The 19,817-nt window shown below is 39.8% G+C and overlaps 1 protein-coding gene across 3 annotated transcripts in view; it reads right to left on the bottom strand.

Moving 5' to 3' along the window:
- Positions 1 to 19,817, bottom strand: part of Klhl7 (kelch like family member 7) — a 68,676-nt gene that overhangs the window by 36,042 nt on the left and 12,817 nt on the right. For all 3 annotated transcript variants that reach the window (XM_063239389.1, XM_003467826.5, XM_063239394.1), the window contains 3 exons: positions 15,999 to 16,101; positions 15,218 to 15,311; positions 14,887 to 15,011 (listed from right to left, as the gene is read on the bottom strand). In XM_063239389.1, the coding sequence (XP_063095459.1) occupies positions 14,887 to 15,011; positions 15,218 to 15,311; positions 15,999 to 16,077 (298 nt within the window). In that variant the 5' untranslated portion in view covers positions 16,078 to 16,101. The remainder of the gene's footprint in view (positions 1 to 14,886; positions 15,012 to 15,217; positions 15,312 to 15,998; positions 16,102 to 19,817) is intronic.

Below are 19,817 nucleotides of genomic sequence, written 5' to 3'. Positions count from 1 at the left end.
TGACTCCGAGGACGAGGGAAAGTTGAATGGCAAGGAGGCCAAAGAGACCAGCTGTCAGGAGCCTAAGTCGCTCGATAAGGAGTCGCAGGGTTCTTTCCCAGTAATTCAGGGTACCACAGAGCCATTTGTTGACTTTGTGGCCCGAATGCAAGATGCTGCCGATAAGATATTTTCTGATCCGGGAGTGGCTCGACCGCTGGTAAGGCAGCTGATTTTTGAGCAATGTACAAAGGAGTGCAAGGCAGCGATAGCTCCTCATAAGAACAAGGACCTCAACGCCTGGATTAGGATATGTAGAGAGATAGGGGGGCCGCTCTCCAACTCGGGAGTGGCTGCTCTCCTGGCCGCGGCTGTACAGCAGAGGGGACCTCGCGGGTTAGAAGGGGAATGTAAGGCTAAAGGGTGTTTTGCCTGCGGGGAGCCAGGACACATTAAACGTCATTGCCCAAACAATGCAGATGCTAGGCCTCGCCCTAGGAATGAAGAACCATATGTTTGTGGGCGATGCAAGAGGGGATCACACAAAGCTGAGGAGTGTAGGTCGGTCTTTAATGCTCAGGGCAACCATATTTGTGGACGAGATGTTAGAGGGCCAAAAAACGGCCAGAGGGGGCCCCCTTCACAGGCGGGCCCCCGCCCCAGAGACAGGACAGCTCAGGATGGCAGCCTTCAACAAGGGCCACCCCTGGGTCAGCAGGTGTGGACCTCAGTGTCGCCTCCAGACTTATACAGAAGGTCACCATTAGGACGGATGGCGTTAGGACCCTAAATGACATGCAAAAACTATTGGGAGACATTAATTGGATTAGGCCATATTTACATATACCAAATTCAGATCTCAAACCCCTGTTCGACCTTCTGAAGGGAGACCCAGATATAGCCTCCCACAGGAGGCTCACTCCTGAGGCAAGAGCTGCCTTACAGAGAGTAAAAAAAGCCTTAGGTGGGGCTACCTTACACAAAATTGAACCAGGGCGACCCTTTGATGTCTGTTTGCTACAGACTAGTCTACAGCCCACAGCGGTGATTTGGCAGAAAGGACCATTACTGTGGATACACCCTAAGGTCTCACCTGCAAAAGTCATAGAGCATTACCCGGAGGCAGTCGCTTCATTGGCCCTTGAAGCGCATGATAGAGCTGTCCAACATTTTGGCTCAGGACCACAAGCCATCCGAGTACCCTATACCGCCAGCCAGATCAAGACCCTGGCTGCCTGCATAGATACATGGGCCATTCTGAGATGTGTTTTCCATGGGGATATAAACAATCAATACCCTAAAGACCCTATCTTGTCATTTGTCACTCAGCACCCTATAATTTTTCCAAAGGTTACTGCCTCTGAGCCATTAGTCCCAGCAACTACAATATACACAGATGGCTCCAAGATGGGGATAGGCGCCTATGTGATCCTAGGCAAGCCCCCGGTTACCATACAATTTGAACCTGATCAGCCTCAGGTGGTAGAACTGCAGATCGTTAAAATGATTCTTGAACGGTTCTCAGAAGCCATTAATATTGTCTCCGATTCTAGGTATGTGGTCAATGCTATGCAAGTGCTTGAGACTGCCGGTTTAATTAGATCCACTTCCACAGTGGCTGGGCTGTTCCTGTCTATCCAGACATTGCTTCAGAACAGACACCATAAGGTCTTCACCACCCACATAAGAGCACATACATCCCTGCCGGGGCCCATGGCACAGGGGAATGCGGCTGCTGATACTGCCACTCGCCCGTTATGGATTTTTACCTTACTAACACCAATCGAGCGAGCCCGTGCCTTCCATGATAAGTTTCATGTCAATGCCAGGACACTAGCAAACCATTTCCATGTTTCCAGAGCAGATGCACGAGATATCGTGCGACTATGTGACTCCTGTGCCACATACAAACCTGCCATACCGATGGGAGTAAACCCTCGAGGTTTGATCCCTGGTGATGTTTGGCAGATGGACATCACACATATACAGGAGTTTGGGACTCTTAAATATGTTCATGTTTCCACAGACACCTGTTCTCACGTCATATTTGCAACAGCAGAAACAGGTGAAAAAGTGTCTAATGTGATCAATCATTGCCTGGCGGCTTGGGCCGCATGGGGCAAACCAAAAATATTAAAAACTGATAATGGACCAGCCTATATAGGCAAAGCCTTCAATGAGTTCTGCAAAATGATGGAGGTTCAATTAAAACATGGTATCCCATACAATCCCCAAGGTCAAGGAATCATTGAGAGGGCTCATAGAAGCCTCAAAGAAATTTTACAAAAACAAAAAGGGGGAGTAGGCCAAGGCCTGGCCCCAAAGGCACGATTATCCATGGCACTATTCACACACAATTTTTTAAATTTAAATAATGATAATTGCTCCCCAGCCGTGGAGCACTGCAACCCTTCCCCCAACCATAAAGAGTGGGTGAAGTGGAAAGATGTCCTGACAGGACAATAGATGGGCCCGGATCCAGTGGTCAGCTGGAACCGAGGCGCGGTTTGTGTTTTTCCACAGGAATCGGGACAAGAACCACTGTGGGTACCGGAGAGACTGACACGGGCGACAAAGCCCTCGACTGAAGATCAGACCTGCCCTACCGGAGATCCATCACAGACCAACCAACAAGATGAATAGAAATAGCGGTAGCCCAAAATGGACAAGAAGATCCTCAGGCATATGCATGGCTCGCTCGCCTAGCCTACGACCGAGTCTAGGGGTGGTGAGCTTCCCACACTCCTCCTCTAAAAAATTATGACATAGCTGGGTAGGAGAGTCAATGACGGGTAAGAGCGTACTCCCCCGGTGCGACTCAACCTAAGCCAGGCCCTACCCCATTCTGCACGTAAGCCGCTGGACTGTTAGATGCTGCCCAGGTCTAAATTTCTCTCCGAGGGGATTTCTTTACGGAGAGGAAATGAGTGCAAGCTTGTGTGCATCCAGGTTCCGTCCAGTTTGTGCCTGGCCCTAGAAAAAGGACGAGGGCCTCAGGGCCTTGGCAGACCATGGGACGGCCGACCAGGGTCTAAGCCAAGGACCTACGGTGGGCCTACGCATAGGGCATAAGCCTCTGCACCCAGTCCAGAAAGGGCTACGATGCGCACATTCATAAAAAATAAAAAAGGGGGAGATGTTGGGAGCCGCAGCCCCGAGCCCGGTCGCCTCACTTGGCGGACGTGAGGCCTGTAGTAAAGAGTAAAGCCTGAGGTAGATTACCCCTCCCATCGAGCACGTTAGTTTCCTGCTTACCGCATAAGCAACCCGCTCAACAATATAGTCTGCCTGGCAACTGATGATGTTAGCCAATCAGCTTGCCTTGCTTACTTTAACATGATTGGACACTGTATCCGTATATATACTGGTGCCACCCCTGGGGGGGAAGAAGAAGCCCGGAAGTAGAAGCCCAGAAGGAGCCGCGGAGAGCGGACCGGTAGAGGCTTCGGAGCGAAGCCCGGAAGGAGCCGCGGGGAGCGGACCAGAGGAGGCTTCGGCTGGGAGCGATCCCAGGGCAGGCTGTACGGAGAAGGAAAATAAAAGAAAAGGTTGTCCACTGCCAGACTTTGTCGTGTGTCCTTCCTGCCGGCCGGGAGCGGACATCGACAGTTATTAAAAACAAAAATGAAATAAAAAACCAGCAAGGGAAAATGGAACAAAGGAAGAGGAAAAAAGAGGATGGGTAAGGTAAGACAAGGATCATATAAGGCCTCCAAAGCCTAAATATTTACATCTAGCTTTTTACAGAAAAACAGTAGCAACCCTTCTTCTACATAAAAACACTACTTTTGTATGTGACCTTGTAGCAGGCCATTTTTCTAAGAATAAGGTGATTTTTTTATGTTTCAAATTTGTATTATTTTAAAAAAATCATCAACAATAGATAACGAGCCAAGTATCATAATGTATGGCTGCCAATTCCAGCACTCTGGGGGTTGGGGTAGAAGGAACACAAGATCAAGGCCAAATGGGCAACTTACTGAGACTCATTTTCAAAAGATAAACAAAGGGCTGCATATGTAGCTCAGCGTGAAGGCCTGAATTCAATCCCCAGTATCATTAGGGGGGAAAAAAACCAAAACAGGTAATAAAGTCTTAAAAATGCCTTCAGCATCTGTCGCTATGTCTTTGGAGTATTTGTTTTCCCTACAGCTTCTTAGCAAATTACAAAATTTCTTACATTGAAACATGGGATTTTTGAGTAAACAAAATATTATTTTAACTAATGGGCTTTATGTTTTGAGAGTGGTTTTCAGTTTAATATAGATAGTATGATTGGGAATATAGGACTATATCCCTTCCACTCACCTGCACCTGGGCAAAGCCCCAGAGTCAAGCCCCTTCAACCTTTGTCCTAAGGGAGGAAGAAATAAAGAGTAACAAAGACCCCTGGGCCTGCCTTGTATTTTCCTAAAATTTTATGCTTGGATGCCTGAGTGCTAGACCAATCACGCATTCAATGTCTATAGCACTTTTTTCCTTTTTATCTGGATCATTTTCTGGACCTTTTTCCTTTCCATCAACATGAGAACTGCCTGAGTGTTAACTCTGCCCTTTAAACTTTATTAAACTTTGTTGCTTTTCCCCATACCACATAGTTCTTCATTATTGGACACAGAATATGAAACCTGTCCAGAAACCCATTACCTATGGTAACATCTTAGCGAACCAGTCAGGAAGTAAAAGAGAGGCATGGTACCAGGCAGACTTTGACTCTAGCAAACTCAGCCAAAAGGCTATTTTTTCTCCTTGTCTCAAATCCTAATTTTTTTCCAACACTAGTTATCAGGGAGGGGCAGAGAACTGGACAGTAGAAGAGGCCAGTGCACCCACCCCATATGTTGGGGACAGGGGAAGCATGAGGCCTCCAACTTTTCACAGCCAGTAAGAGTCTCACAGGTCTGTAGGCAGAGTGCTGCTTCAGCCTTTCTCAGCTATCTACAATCTTCCAGGCTCCTAGGGCTGCTTCTCAATCCCTGCCTGAGGCTACTTCTGGGGCCTCTGGGGTTGTTACTTTGATACTAGCTCTCTTCCTCCCTCCATCCTACTTAGTTCCATTATTAGGATAACTTTGGCTTCAAGTTTATTTTTCTGTCTAAAATTATGTATAACCTGTGGCTATATGATGCCGTTGTGAAGCTTTAATTTTCTACGGAACTTGTGCCTTTCTGTGGCATGAGCTAGCAAAAATGGAGGGAGATGGACACAAAGGCAAGGACTATGGAGGGGTGAGGGCACTACACAGAATCTCAAGTTTTAGAGTTATTACTATTATTTATTAATTTATTTTTTGGTCTCCTTGAGACAGAGCTTCATTATGCATTTCAGGCTGTCCTCCTGCCTCAGCCTCCTGAGTGCTAAGATTACAGGGGTGTGTCACCATGCCCGGCCTCAGAATCTCAAATTTTAAAGCTATGTCTTGCCTGGGTTACTGGCAGAAGTGGAATCAAAATCCCACCTCTTAGACAAATAGCAGTTTGGATAGCCTTCCAAGCTTGATTCTTTTTCTGAAAGGACATGACCTATCACCAGTTCTTAAGACTGCCACCTACCAATTCCTTACCCTCTAGACTCTCCTCAGCCTTTCTGCAAGTAAGCAAGCTCCACCTGTTTTGTTTTCCCATATAATGGGTTGTGGTTAAAGAATGGTTGCCCAAGGCACTCATCTCTGTCAGCCAGGGTCCTCAAGAGTTGCCTGTGCAAAAAGTTTATCAGGGTTTCATGGAGGTTTTGCAGCGGGGAAGTGCTTAATACTCTCCCTTAGATATACTCTGACATCAAGTGATTTTATAATTGGAGAATTCCAGATATGGGCTCCCTGTCTGGGAGATAGTTGTAGCCAAAGAAGAAGCCTGAAAAGTCCAAAGAAAGTGGTGTTACTGCCCAAACTAGAGGCTAGAGATGTCTAGTAAATGAATCCCAAGGAGTTCAACTTTTCCAGAGGTCACTCTGTGGCTGAACAGGTCAGAGACTGACTCAGAGGATGCCCTGTAAGGCTTCCATGTGGGGATTGACCCAGGAGATGTTGTATAAGGTACTCACGACCTAATATCAAGGAGTCTGTCTTTATCAGCATGTCCTGGGGCTGAACTAGTTTGCAAAATCAGGAAATGACTTATAAGGTTCCCCTGACCAAATTCCTATTCATCTTGCCCATGAATATATAATGGGGTAGATCTCATCCATTCCACCTGACTCCCTAGAAGAGACGGAGAACATGGTCAGAGGTACCTGTGGCCAAGCCTTCATGGGCCTCTACCAAAAGCTTCATCTTTCCCACAGAATTAATCTTTCCTTGAAAGCTGATGCTGATGAGGACTTCCTCTTGTCAGCAACCCTATCACTATCCTTTCAGGCTACCTCCATACCACCATGCATAGTCAGTGCCCCCAGCAGATAAAGATGACCTTCTGAACCCACCTCTTACTAGGTCTGGATCTGCCTACCATAAAAGTCCAGAGTGAGAGAACTCAACATCTAAGCTTGCTACCATTCTACTCCTTTGGGAAGTGGCAGGTGTACCGTCCAAGTTCAAGTCCCTTTTTCAATCATGGATATTTGACAATGCAAAGAGAAACTGGCCATCTTTTGAGGACCCCAAAAGTCTGCTGAAAGACTCCATACCCTAACAATAGCTTCTGATCTGTTCTGGAAACATGTCCAGTTCATCCTGCATAATAGAAAGATTGTAAGAGCTGCAAGATATGCTACTGATGAGGTCTCTGCAGCTATGCTTGGTGGCAAGCAGCCAAGTGATACATTATCTGGGTCCCAAAAAGGGCCCGGGTGAGATTATAACACTAGGGGAGGAGAAATCAAATGAAAGTTGTACCTCCAGTTCATCTTAGTAGCTATGTACCAGGGCATGCCCAAGCCTGTGAATCATAAGCTCAAGATTGCCAGTCAGGGCTCTGATGAAAATCCAGCTGCTTGCTAGCACTAGCTTCAAGAAGCACACCATAAACACAATAATTTAAATGTGGAGTTTAGAGAGGGCCAAATTACCCTGGAACAGTATTTATTAGCCAGTTAGCTCCAGATATTAGAAGGAAAGTCCAGCAACTCCAACAGAGCCTATAAACTGGGATAAGTCAATTGGTTAATCCAGATTACATAGTCTTTTTAATGAACCTGATGAAGTAAGAGGACAAATGGGAGTTCAGTAAGGTAAAAAAAAAAGCATGCTACCCCTAATGGGTAAAGCTCATGAGCACATAGCACCATGAGGAACTGAAATACTAATCCAAAGAGTGATACATGAAAGCTTGAGTGCTTCAAGTGTAAGTGATCAGAGCACTGAGCAAAAGAGCGCCCCAGAAAGCCACTAAGTCTTTGCTGGACATGTCTGAACAAAGATGAAGACCCTTGGCATCAGAGGAGGTACCATGGTGGCCAGGAAAAAGTGCCTGGACAGTGACTGACAATGCTGAAGTCAGCCTGGTTAGCCCCTGCACAAGGACATTCCCATCATCTTGCAAGGAGCTTGGGTAACTGGATGTAGTAGGCAAACAAATTACCTTTCTTTGCAATACTGGGGCGTCTTAATTCTAATCTCGATTTGGATGAGTTATCATCCTGTTCCTCAGTTGTTGTAGGCCTTGAAGGAGTTAAATGGTCAGCTTGCTTTATCCACTCTGAAGGGCTGGTTGGGAAATTTCTTTTTCTAAACTGCCTTCCTAATAATAGCAAAGTGCCCCAACCCTGTCACTGGAAGAGATGTACTGTTTCTACTTAGGGCCACTCTGTCATTTAAACTTCTGGCAATCTATGTCCTAGTTGCCAGGGATCTGGCCAACCTAGATCTACTCTGCCATATTCCTCTGCCAGGAGCTCCTCATATACAGCATCCTCATATACAGCATGATGGCATCCTGGGAAGATCTGTCAAGGCCACAATCAGCTGAAGGGTCCTGATCTATATCCTCATAGAAGGTGGAATTAGCTTAAAAGAGAAGCCAGACAAGAGGTAAACCCATTATTGACAAATTTTTGACTATAGGATTGCTAATTCCATGTTATTCCCTATACAATTCAACCATCTTACTGACAGTCAAGTCATCGGGAGACTGTCACTTAGTACAAGATCTCAGAATCATCAAAGAGGCAGTGGTACCTAGTTACCCCTTAGTAGCAGATTCATGAATATTCTTTGCACAGGTCCCAGAAGACAGTAATAATTGGTTCTCTGTTCTTGATCTCAAAGATGCCTTCTTTTTCTATTCCTAGGGATCCTTCAGTACTTGATACATTCACCTCTTCAAAGTAGAACACAAGCTGAGGCACCAGAAGACCACACAAAACCTTGAGGACCCTTGAAACAGTAGGTGACCCCCAGGTTCTTTTCAGAAACACTAAACAATGTGCTGATACAGATAAGTAAATTGTTTTGATCCATCTAAGTAAAAGGGCAAAGTATTCATATTCAAATTAGGATCCCTCTCCCTACATGTGTTATATAGCTAGTTTTGCTACTTTCTTGCCACCACTCACACTTGAGGTCTTTGCCTCAAGTTATAAAATGACCTCTTTTGTTTTTCTTGGGATCCTCTTAGCTCAAAAACTGCCTCTAGAAGAGATAATGGGCAGTTGTTACTTACACAAAACCTTGAATCTAACCATAGCCCTCTCCTATTACCAACAGTTATCTAACAATCTGATAGTCCATCAGTGATGTAAGTAAATCTATGGTACATATGCCCCAGTTGGCTTTGTATCACTGAAAGCTCTCAAATGTTTATTACCAGTAGCCCCAGTGAACTCGACCAGACTACTGCCATCCTCCAAAATCTAGATTCATTAGCAGTGGTGGCTACACAACACTGTAGAGGACTAGCTCTCTTAGCTGCTATAAAGGAGGAATGTTTGTTTCCACAAGAAGAATTTAACTCTCCTGTCAATCAGCCTTAAATAGTGAGAGATACAACACAAAAGCTAAGCAATCATATTTCTAAGATCTGCCAGGAATGATCTGAGTCATCTGTATCCTGGCCAAAAATCTAGAACTGGGCATCCTGGTTACTTCCTAGAATAGGCCTTTTATTTAACGTTTCTCATAGTCTTACTATTTGAACTACATATAATTTAATTGCTTAGTCCAACTTTTGTTGTTGTTGTTGAATAGCTGTTAAACCACCAATAACTTGCTAAACTAAGGACCAAAACCTGCCTCCACATCTACAGCTTATCAGTAAATCCTTGGAAGCAGAGTATAAATCCTTTACCCCTAAGATTAAGCATGGCAAGAGTTCCTTGGTCTCCTTATAGGTAGGGCCAGCACCCCATCTCAGCCAGAAGTAGTTATAGAAGACAGACATTCTGTTCTCTGCAAACCTTAAAGGATTCTGAGGTCCAGGTTTCTCTGGAAGGAATAATATAGACAGTTAAATTGGGGCTTTGGGACCACTGGCCTGAATCTGGGCAAAGCTCCAGAGCCAATCCCCTCTAACCTTTGTCCTAAGGGAGGCAGAAAGGAGAACAAAGACCCTTGGGCTCCACTTTGGAAATTCCTAAAATTCCAGACCAGGAGACATTCAGTCTATACAGGTGGCACACTTAGCACCTAGAATCCTTCTTGTCTGGGCCACTTTCCTTTAGACAAGCTGTTTTTCTGCTCTGCAGGCAGGAGCTTACTCACTCTCTGCCCTTTAAACTTTATTAAACTTTGCTGCTTGTCCCATACTGTTGTGTGTAACACAGAGTTCTTTGTTTGTTGCCCACAAGAACCTGGAAACCATTCATCCACAGTAACAGTTTCACAGCAAAAGTTAGGAGAAAGCAGAGTGCCCTTACAGTCCTTGCCACACACACAATCTCCTATTACTCCAGCATCACAGAGGAAAGGATTCTTTTTTAAAAAACAATTCACTATGGAATTTAATTTGATTTGTAAAAAGCATTTTACAAATATTTAAATGCTTCCAAATCAAATTATCTGAAATTTTATTGTGTCTGTACATGCATACACACAAATTCTTTTTTCAATGCTGGTATTACTGTAATCCTACCCTAGCTGAATGAAAGGTATGGGAAGTTTTCTATGTTCTCTACTGAGTTACAACAATTTATGTACAGTAAGATAAACAATCTATTCCTTGGAAGCTTTGCAGAATTAATCTGTAATATCATCAAGCCTAGAGCATTATTTGGGAACACATCTTTTACATTTCCAATTCTTTAAGGTAACTGGTGTCAGTTTGCCTACTTTTGAAGACAATTTCAGGTATTATCCTTTCCTTTCCTATCTTTAGTTGCCATGTTTGATGTTTTTTGATTTTTCTTGGCAGATTAAGTATGTGGCTATTTTATAATGCTCTTTAAAATAATTAGCTTTTATCTTTTGACCACGTCTAGAATCTATTAGTTTTACTTTTTCTTCATTTTATGCTTTGAAGAATATTTTTACAAACATGTACAAATAGGGCCACAGATCTAGCTCAGCGGCACAGAGCCTGCTTAGTAAGCGCAAAGTTGTAAATTTGATTCCTGGTACCAAAAAAAACAAAGCAAACCAAAACAAAAAAAAGTACAAATAAAAATTTTAATTTAAAAATTAATCATTAAGTGTTTATTCCCCCCACCTCTTTGAGCAGAATCCTTAATCACGAAACAATAAAAATAAATGCATTTATTTGAAAAACATTTTAAGACTATAAATGTACTTTTAATAAATGTTTTGGTTACATTCCAAAACTTATTTATTGTGTAGTATATTTTTCCACTAGCCTGTATTTTCAACATCCTTTTTTGTACTTTTCTAAAAATAGTTCTTTGGCTAAATTTTCAAGTGCTAAAAAAGGGTAAGAGGAAGTGAGTATCTTTATGTGGTTAATTTTAAATTTTGTGCACTGTAAATAGGAGGTTGGGTCTGTGTCTCTTCTTTTTTAGTTCCTCCACATTTTCTGTTGCTGGTGATCAATATTTATAAACATTCCAAGGGATTTGTACAACAATTTGAGTTCTCTGGCCACTGCCTAAAACATTCTGTGAAATGTGATTCAAGTATTTATATTGTTTTTAAGTCTGATTTCTGAGATTTCAGGGCAATTCTATGGAGTTATCCATTAGGCTTTAAATATACTTCCTTTCTGTTTAAACCAGTAAGGTCAATTTAATTTGCTTTATCTTGGGAAAATCTGATCAGTGCATCTTAATCTTGAGCTCTTTACCTTACTTGGCTTTAATATTTCCTCCAATATTTTTCTTAAAAGGGAAACAGGTGATTATACAATGTTTCCTTACAATATCCCAAATGAAGGCTGCTTTAGAAAATAATTATTTTCTTCTTCCCTATTATTTACAAACCTTGTGCTATTATGTTCTGCTGATTAAAAAATGTATTATTTTTTGCAACTATGTGTCAAATAGTGGTTCTTCTGATCTGGGCTAGTTTGGGTAATCTCTGTTTTCAGCTGGTTGTCTGACTGGAGCTGCATGGTCTAGACTGGCTTGTTCAACTATCTGGTTGATCTCTTGCATGTCAGCTGTCCCAAATGGTCTCTAATCTTCTTTCATTACTGTAGAAGGGTTCCTAAGAAGAATGAAAAAGGCCAAAATCCTTTTTCAATCTGGTGCTCAGATTAAATTTGCTAATGCCCCACAGGCAAAAAAACAAATTACACAGCCACACCCCTAGTACAAGGTGGGAATAACAGACTCCAACTCTTTTTTTTTTTCCCCTTTCCCAGTGCTAGGCACTGAACCTATGCCTCGCAGATGCAAGGAAAGTGCTCTACCCCAGTCTCTAGTTTCTCTCTTGATGGGAGAAACTAAAGTCACATTGAAAAGGGGTATATGTAAAGAGATGAAAATAATTTATGACCTTTTTGTTATAGTCTAATATTTTGATTTTTTATTGTGCTAAAATATATGTAACACACAAGTTACCACTCATAACATTTAGCACATTCACAATACTTTGCTGTCATCATCACCATCTAATTCCAAAAGACTTTTATTACCCCAACTATAAATTTTTAATAGCTGGAGATTAAAAATATCACTGAGGTTTTTTTGTGGTGGGGGGGATGAGAACATTTTATTTATCTAAAAAAACAGGCTATACAAAGATTTTTAAGGGAAGAAAATCTTAGTTTACTTAGCAGACTCATAATGAAGTCTGGAAGCTAACATTTTTTTTAAGCCTAAATAAGTTTTCTTCTGTTAATCTTTGATTCCTGCTTTTCCTTCAGCTGTTCTTTCTAAAAGTCTGACTTCACTTCAGGATGCCTGTATCTGCTTCTCTTATCTTTTATTATTTCACTAAATGGCTTTTTTTTTTTTCATTTTTGCTTTGTATTTTGAGGAATTTTCCTCTGTTGGATCTTTCATTTGAATTTTAGAACTATTATAATAGAAACTACTATAATAGAAATGTACTATTTCTCCATTTGATTAAATGTAAAAAAGTGAAAATCATAGATACATCATTTTCTATTTTTAAGTTCTCTATCAATAAAGCAGGCCATTTCTTCTTTTCTTCTTTTATTTTTTTGGTATTGGGCATCGAACTCATGACCTTGTGCTTGCCAAGCAGGTGCTTTCGCCACTCAGCTAAACCCTCACTCAGCAGGCCATTTCTTACATTAGCCCAAGGAAGCCAATTCATTTTGGCTTTTGTGTGTGTGGTTTCCCCAACTACTGGATTTCCTTGAATCTTGTATTAGTCTTTTTGCTTAATTCAATTTGCTTCTATGCGTTCCATTAGCAGTTGTGGAAGTCAGATTGTTGGGAATTTTGGGGAAAACTGAAAGGTGGTGAAAATTAAAGACAAGAGTTTTCCAACTGGCTAGTAGTAACCATGACTGGGGCTACACAGGAAGCAGGTAGAAGCAGCTCTACGGAGTTACTGACATGCTGCACTTGGCTCAACTGCCTGAGCTGCAATCTTTATCCTAAGCTAAGCCACAGGATCATACTCCTTTCCTGGTTGCTGAGCTACCATCTCCCTTGCCAAGTGTAAACAATGATGACAGGACGTATCCAGGGACAAAACACCAAAATGTTCTCAGAAGTCCAAAGACTAAAATGGGCATAGCAGAAATTCATCCCAGGGATACACTACTTTATCCCATCACATCTACTTCCTGTTTTTTATCCACTTTTCTTTGCAAATCTATCAGTTCATTATGAAATTTAGAGTCCTAGGGAGTTAGGAAAATATACCTAACTCAAAACTTTATATACTTTTCAAAACTTTCTTTAAAATAACTGCTTCCTTTATATGCATTGTGAGAGAATATTTACAAAGGGAAAATTAAATATCTAAAATAAAAAGCTTATTGACCAATGAAACCCCAGACTACAGCCCAGAGAGATGGCGTCTCTTCCCAGATTGTCTCTGTTACCTAGGTGAGAAAAGGGACTGGCCCTCAAGAGCCTCATGTGCTCACAGAAGAGACTTCTGAAAGAGGACCAGACGATGGGGCCATTACAGCTGACGTGCTGTTACGAGGCAGGACCTGGCTGGGGACATAGTCACTGGGAATGTGATGGGGAAGGATCTCCCCTCTCAGGCTCCTGCCCTTGTTCTGTTTCACTGCTGCCAGAATATGATGGGCTGTCCTCCACCCAGGACATCCCCCACACTATTCTCTGAATTTAAACATGTTTAACATAGACTGAAACTTCTAAAGCTGTGAGACAAAATACACTTCTCTTCTTGTAGGTTGTGGGTGTTGGGTATTGTGTGCTAGCAACAAGAAAGTGGTTAAGACATATGACACTAAGACACTTAGTAGATCCATGGCTACCTTTAAAAAATTCTATCAGTATGTTCACGTGCATACACGTTCCCCTTTTTGCTCCATCTAGTCTAATTCCATTTCTGAATACTAAAACGTCTCATTTTTATTCTTTTGGTTGTCTAATTCTTCTCTGAAATCCTTTCCTTCCTTTTCCTTTTCCTTCCAAGTTTCTATCCTTTGTGCTCTAAAGTTGAGAGTGCGCACAGGACAAAGTAGTGCATGCAAAGCGGAGACACAGGAGGCTTGCAAAGTTCTCAGGTATCTCCAGGAGCTCTCACCCAGCCTGTGCCTGTGTGTCATCAGTGTTCCTCAACTTGCTCTTGTGTTAAAAAAAAATTAGTTTTGACTATATTCCCATGCCTTTCTTATTTCCTAGATTCTACTTTCCTTTGCTACTTGCTTTCCTAGTGTTCCAAGCTTCTTCCCTTTTCTTTAAGCCTTGTAAGGACAGGAAAATGTAATTACAAAGATCTCAATGTTCATTCATTGTCAATGAAGATCATGTCACCGTGGAAAGAATATTACACTCCAGAAAATTCTGATATATTACTTGCTTCTCCCACCATCAAATGAAACATTATTTTATTAATAGCTTCAAAATTAAGAGCTATATCATTTTAATTACCATCTTAATTTATAAGCAAGGAGTTTCATGTTTTCCAGTACAAAACAGCACATTTGACAATGTGGAACAGCAGCATAGTAGTATAACATTCAATAATTTGATTATGTGAATTTCAATCCCTCCTCCTTAATGTACTAGAAGTACTATATAACCTTAGGCAGGTATATTCACAACCTCAATTTATAAATCAGTAATAGACTTTAGCATATCATGAGTACTTGAATAAAAATACATATTGATATTTATCATATACCATACTACCAATAAATGAAATCTGTTTTTCTTGCCCTTGATACATAAAAACTCACTTAAAAGGGAATTTGAAAAATGGTGATACAGTATTTACTGGGTTTGGTACTGCCCAGACAAATATATATCTTTTTAAGCTCCTTTTAAATGTTATTCCTAGAAAATGTTCTAGTGTACAATGTCACTAAGATTAAGCAACGATACTTAATCCCATGCTTTAAAAAAAAAACAAAAAACAAAAAACAAAACTGAGGATATTAAAAAGAGAAAGAGAAATCTGGTATTTCTTACCAAGACAATTAGAAGCATCAACTTGTTCTTTCAAAAAATCAACACACATTTTCTTCACAGGTTCAATCTGATACTGGTTTGCTGCATCTAACAAAGACTGAACGTTGTTGCTATTCACAGATATTCTGCAAATAAGTTAAAATGAACGTTAATGTCCCCAAAGTTTTATTTAAAAAAATTACTGTAGAACGGTACTCTCACATAGTACAGGACTCTCCAATTCTATCCGTATAGTTTTCTGTTCTGAAGACTCTGGAGCATAACAATTTGTTACAATACTTTGTTATCATAGCCCACTCTTCTAAAATAGAAATGATTGTTCTAAACTTACCTAGCAGTATAAGCAAATTCCACAAGTTGTTCAATAATATCAGGTTCAGCATCTTTGAGTTCTACTTCAAAGGACTTTGATTCAAGCATGTTAGCTAAAATGAAGAGAAACAGTAATGGCATCAGTGGCATCCCAAGTTTAACTGAGGAACCAGACTATTCCAGGGCATGTTAAATATGGAGTCAAGATTTAGTTTTCCCCAACTCTTAACATAGTTTAGCAGCATTCTTAAGTTGTTAGGAGTAAAATGACTGGAGTAAACCTATGGGAACAATGATAATCATGCAGTTATCTATTGCCTGCCAGGCTCTCATTCCTCCTAAATATCCTGGTGGAGATCCAGAACACCAAAAGGAAAACTGGAAGCAGATGCATTATTTAGTTTGATTAAGATCATAAAACTGTACTAAGTAGAAGAACCAGGACTTGGGACTCAGTTCTCAACTCCAAATATAAAGTTCTTTCCATGACAACAGCTATATTTTATTCTTCACCTTCTTTTAGTATAACCTGCTAAATGTCCTGAAATATATCTTCTCCTCTGCCTTTGCATCTGAGGTTAAGAAGAAAAACACCATGAATATTCAAGTAGAAGCTGTATTTTCATAACCAAAAGCACCAGGCCCTTAATGCTAATGGAAGGATATTTTTTCCTCTCACCAGTTAGTGTTCTATACCCTTAAGTTCTACAGTGCTTTAGAGACTAGGAAAAATGACATATTATATCTCATTTAGTTCTCACAGAGAAAAATAATGGCAGGTTTTACTTTAAGATACTTACTTGTGAACATTAAGTTAAAAAAATGACTGGCTGCAGCAAGGACAACTCGATGAGCGGGTATTTTTCTCTCCTGGACCATGAGGATGACATCACACAGTGTTTTCTAATGAAAAGAAAAATAAATAAAATTATAAGGGGCTTACTAGCCATAGCTTAGCAATGTATAGACAGGTGTTTACCAAATGCCTTATTGCTATTGCCAACTTAAATCTAGAATATGTTTAGATAAGACATATTCGGAAAGGACTTACAGAGCTGCTATCAAATAGCATCAAAATTTGACACTGAGCTTCCCAATGTTGAAGAGGAAAAGTAATTCTTCACAATCAGGAAAGAAGACATTTATTAATCCTTCAAGGAAGCCAGGTTTTTTTTTCTTTTCTGACACAAATCCCAAGATATTTCTCATGGTTAGTTTTTCTGAGAGACAGTAAGTGACATAATAGCAATGCCTTGACATTTTTCAAACACAGCAATCTATTTTTACATGATTTTCCCCAATTATCTATCCTTGATAAAATCCAGAGCACAAATTGTACCTCCAAAGAAACTGGTCTTTATAGCTCTAACTTGAAATAAAACAGTGCAGATACAGAGTACATGAACCAAATGTCCCCTCAGCAATCTTTCCTTAAATAACTCTTCTCTCAAACACACTTCTGATAGAAACTGGGTAACAGCCAGTTTTAACTTTTGATTTCTGACCGCAGCCAAAATGATGTCACTGTAGGCTGCTGAAGAAGGCAGAGCTAGAACAAACAATTAAGATGTTGGAGAAAATAAACTATTTAAAAATTAAGATTTACTGTAACTTTTACAGGTCATTTTCAAGGAAAAGTAAATGCTCTTTTCAAAAATCAAAATTTCAATTTCTTAATGGAGCTAAAGTAACAATGTATAGGTTAAACAGGCAGAAACTGGTCCCCACAATGTATTTCTAGGTATTGAGAATATGAAGGTATCCACATACTTAAGAGCAAAAAGCAAACAAAAACCTATTTGTTACACATGTGAATAATGGCTTAGTGGCTCACAGGACATGGCTTTTACAAATTTTAAGTATTTCACTAAAACACTTAAATATTTTACTTAAATAGTTGTTACTTGTTTAATTGGTGAGCAAAATCCAATTAAGAGGGCAATGCTTAGAGTAAGATAGGAAGTAGGTGCCAAATAGCAAGCTAAAAGATGCACAAAATATCACTTTTACAGTTTATTTGAAGGTTCACCATCACTGGGTTAGGGCTAAAAATTATATGCACACTTTGCTAGTAAAACCTCTAGAGTATGTTGAATTTTTAACCTTTTATTTCTTTAAATTTGTGAAAGGCTACAGAGTAGCGACTCAGATTATTTTGTGATATAGCACACCAAAAAATATAAAGCAGCAAAACAAAGCTAACTATTTCGTTATTATCATCAAGTTGTCTAAAAAAGACTTGGACTCAGGAGAGTAGAAGGGCAGCTGCAGGAGCTGAAAAGGGAAAATGGGTAAGAGTAACAAGCAAATCAGGGGCCGCTGGGGATCTAGCTCAGTGGCATAAACAACTGCCTGGCAAGTACGAGGTCATCTGTTTGATTCCTGGTTAAAAAAAAAAAAAAAAAAAAGCAGCAAATCAGATCATACCACATCATAGAGTTCTTATAGGGGAGGAATCTACATCTATGGATGGCAACTTACAGAAAACAAGGGGTTCAATCTAAACAGAACAAAAAGATTTCCAAAACACCTAGAAATTAATGGTTTATAAGTTAAATGAACTTACAACACATTCGAGAATGTGGAGAAATAATTTTCACATATCAACTTACTTTTGGTGTAATATTAATCTGCAGCTATATATGGAGGTGAAGTGGGGGGGCAATTTGTGTCCAAATGGTAATTTATTTGTCTATATGTACTAGAACTGACTAATAACTTTCTTTTTTTTTTTTATTTAAGAGGAAAAAGAGAAAAACACAAAACAAAACAAAGCAGTATAAGGTTACACATAATACAGAACTACAAAAAAAAAACATAACAGTAAGAAATCACCTGTTAATAGATTACATATTATCATCTTGGAAATAGTTGCTCAAATCACAGTATCAAAGAATACAAAGTAGACATTCAAACAGAGAGACTGCAAACAGCTGTGTTCAATGATCCAAAAACATTAATATAGTCAGCTATTTAACACCCCTAAACACACTTGCTGTTATATCCGTTAGAGCTGTTTTTTTTTTTCCTCCCTCTCTTTTTTACAACAAAATTTACACATTTTGGATTTTATTGCTCCTTAGTTCTTATTACTTTTTTTGGGGGGGGGAGAGAATAAAGTCAAATATGGCAAAACAAAGCTGTAAGTCAAAACCAAGGATAGACATAGCACATGATGTAGAACAGAGTACAAGGTTCTTAACAATGGTTATCAACGTTGTCTCTTGTTTCCTTAAAAGGAATTGTCTATCTCATTAGATATTATAAAGTTGGACAAAACAGTGGAGAACAAGACCAATAAAACTTAGGCATTGTGAACATTACAGGACTTCCAAAGGAGACAATAGTCAAACCAGAATGGGCATCTTTGTGAATCTTATTGCCTTCAAATTAGTTGCCTATACCCTTAGACTTGCTACTATCGCACAGAATGGAACAGAGTCTAATCAGTCAAAACAAGATCGTGGGAGTATTACAGGACTTCAAAACAAGTTAATAGGAGATCGAAAAGAGTTACTATTATATATCCTAATGTATTTAATTTTTCCCTTAATTAAAATAAACATAATAGCTAAATAATTTTTTTAAAGAATAGTAGTTACCATAGTGTCTGTCTTTTTCCTTAAAATATTTGGATAAAACTTCATATACTATAGCTTCAAATATTTCCATATCAAGAAGCCCAGAATAAAGTCTTTCTAATTAATAAGTGAAAATTTTATAAGGCTTCAAGGCCACATAATGGGGAATCATGATTATCACATATTTTTATATATTTGAATCATTACTTACATTAGGGAAACTATTCGGTATTCATACATGCGAGATTGATTTATTTCACTTATGAGTATGGTCTCAAGCTGCGCCCATTTATTGATAAATATCTCAATGCGATCCTTCTTTATAGCTGAATAATACTCCATTGTATAGAAATACCACAACTTTTTTATCCATTCCTCAGTTGATGGACACTTGGGTTGTTTCCAAGATCTGGCGATTACAAATTGTGCTGCTATAAACATAGGTGCACATATATCCCTATGGTATGATGCTTTCAGTTCTTCTGGGAATATGCCTAGAAGTGGAATAGCTGGAATAAATGGGATTTCCAATCCCAACTTTGACTAATAACTTTCAACAAGAGATGAGTTGAAAAGTGGCTCCCTCCTGCTACTAATGAGCTAAGAAGTATATCTGGACAGTGAGAAAAGACAAGACACTCAGATAAGTTGGAGAATATGACAGGCAAAAGTTCAAAGTGAGCTGAAGAGTGACAAACTTAAAAAAATACCCTAAGCTTTGAGTAATACATGTTTACTGGTTAAACTTAAGCAAAATTAACTTGCAGTTCTTTTTTTCATGTCTCTCTATATTTGCTATATATCTGCATTTCTTTAATTTTCAACTTTTTGAGTCTTTAGTCTCACAGATTTTGCATGAGCGCTGTGGTTTGAATGTCTGCTCCAAATCTGTTGAAATTTAATTGCTACTGTGATGGCATTAAGAGGTGGGACCTTCACAACATGATTCGATTCATGAGTGCATTCATTGCTTGTGATGGCTACTCTTTGGCTGCCAACTTGATTAGCCTGAGCGATATCTAAGAGATTAGTAAAGCA

Source organism: Cavia porcellus, unplaced genomic scaffold (assembly GCF_034190915.1).
Source record: "Cavia porcellus strain 051 isolate PalLab524CR breed Dunkin Hartley unplaced genomic scaffold, mCavPor4.1 scaffold_2, whole genome shotgun sequence".
Taxonomy (NCBI): Eukaryota; Metazoa; Chordata; class Mammalia; order Rodentia; family Caviidae; genus Cavia; species Cavia porcellus.
The sequence above is the reverse complement of the archived record's forward strand: the minus strand, read 5'-3'. Positions and strand labels throughout refer to the sequence as shown.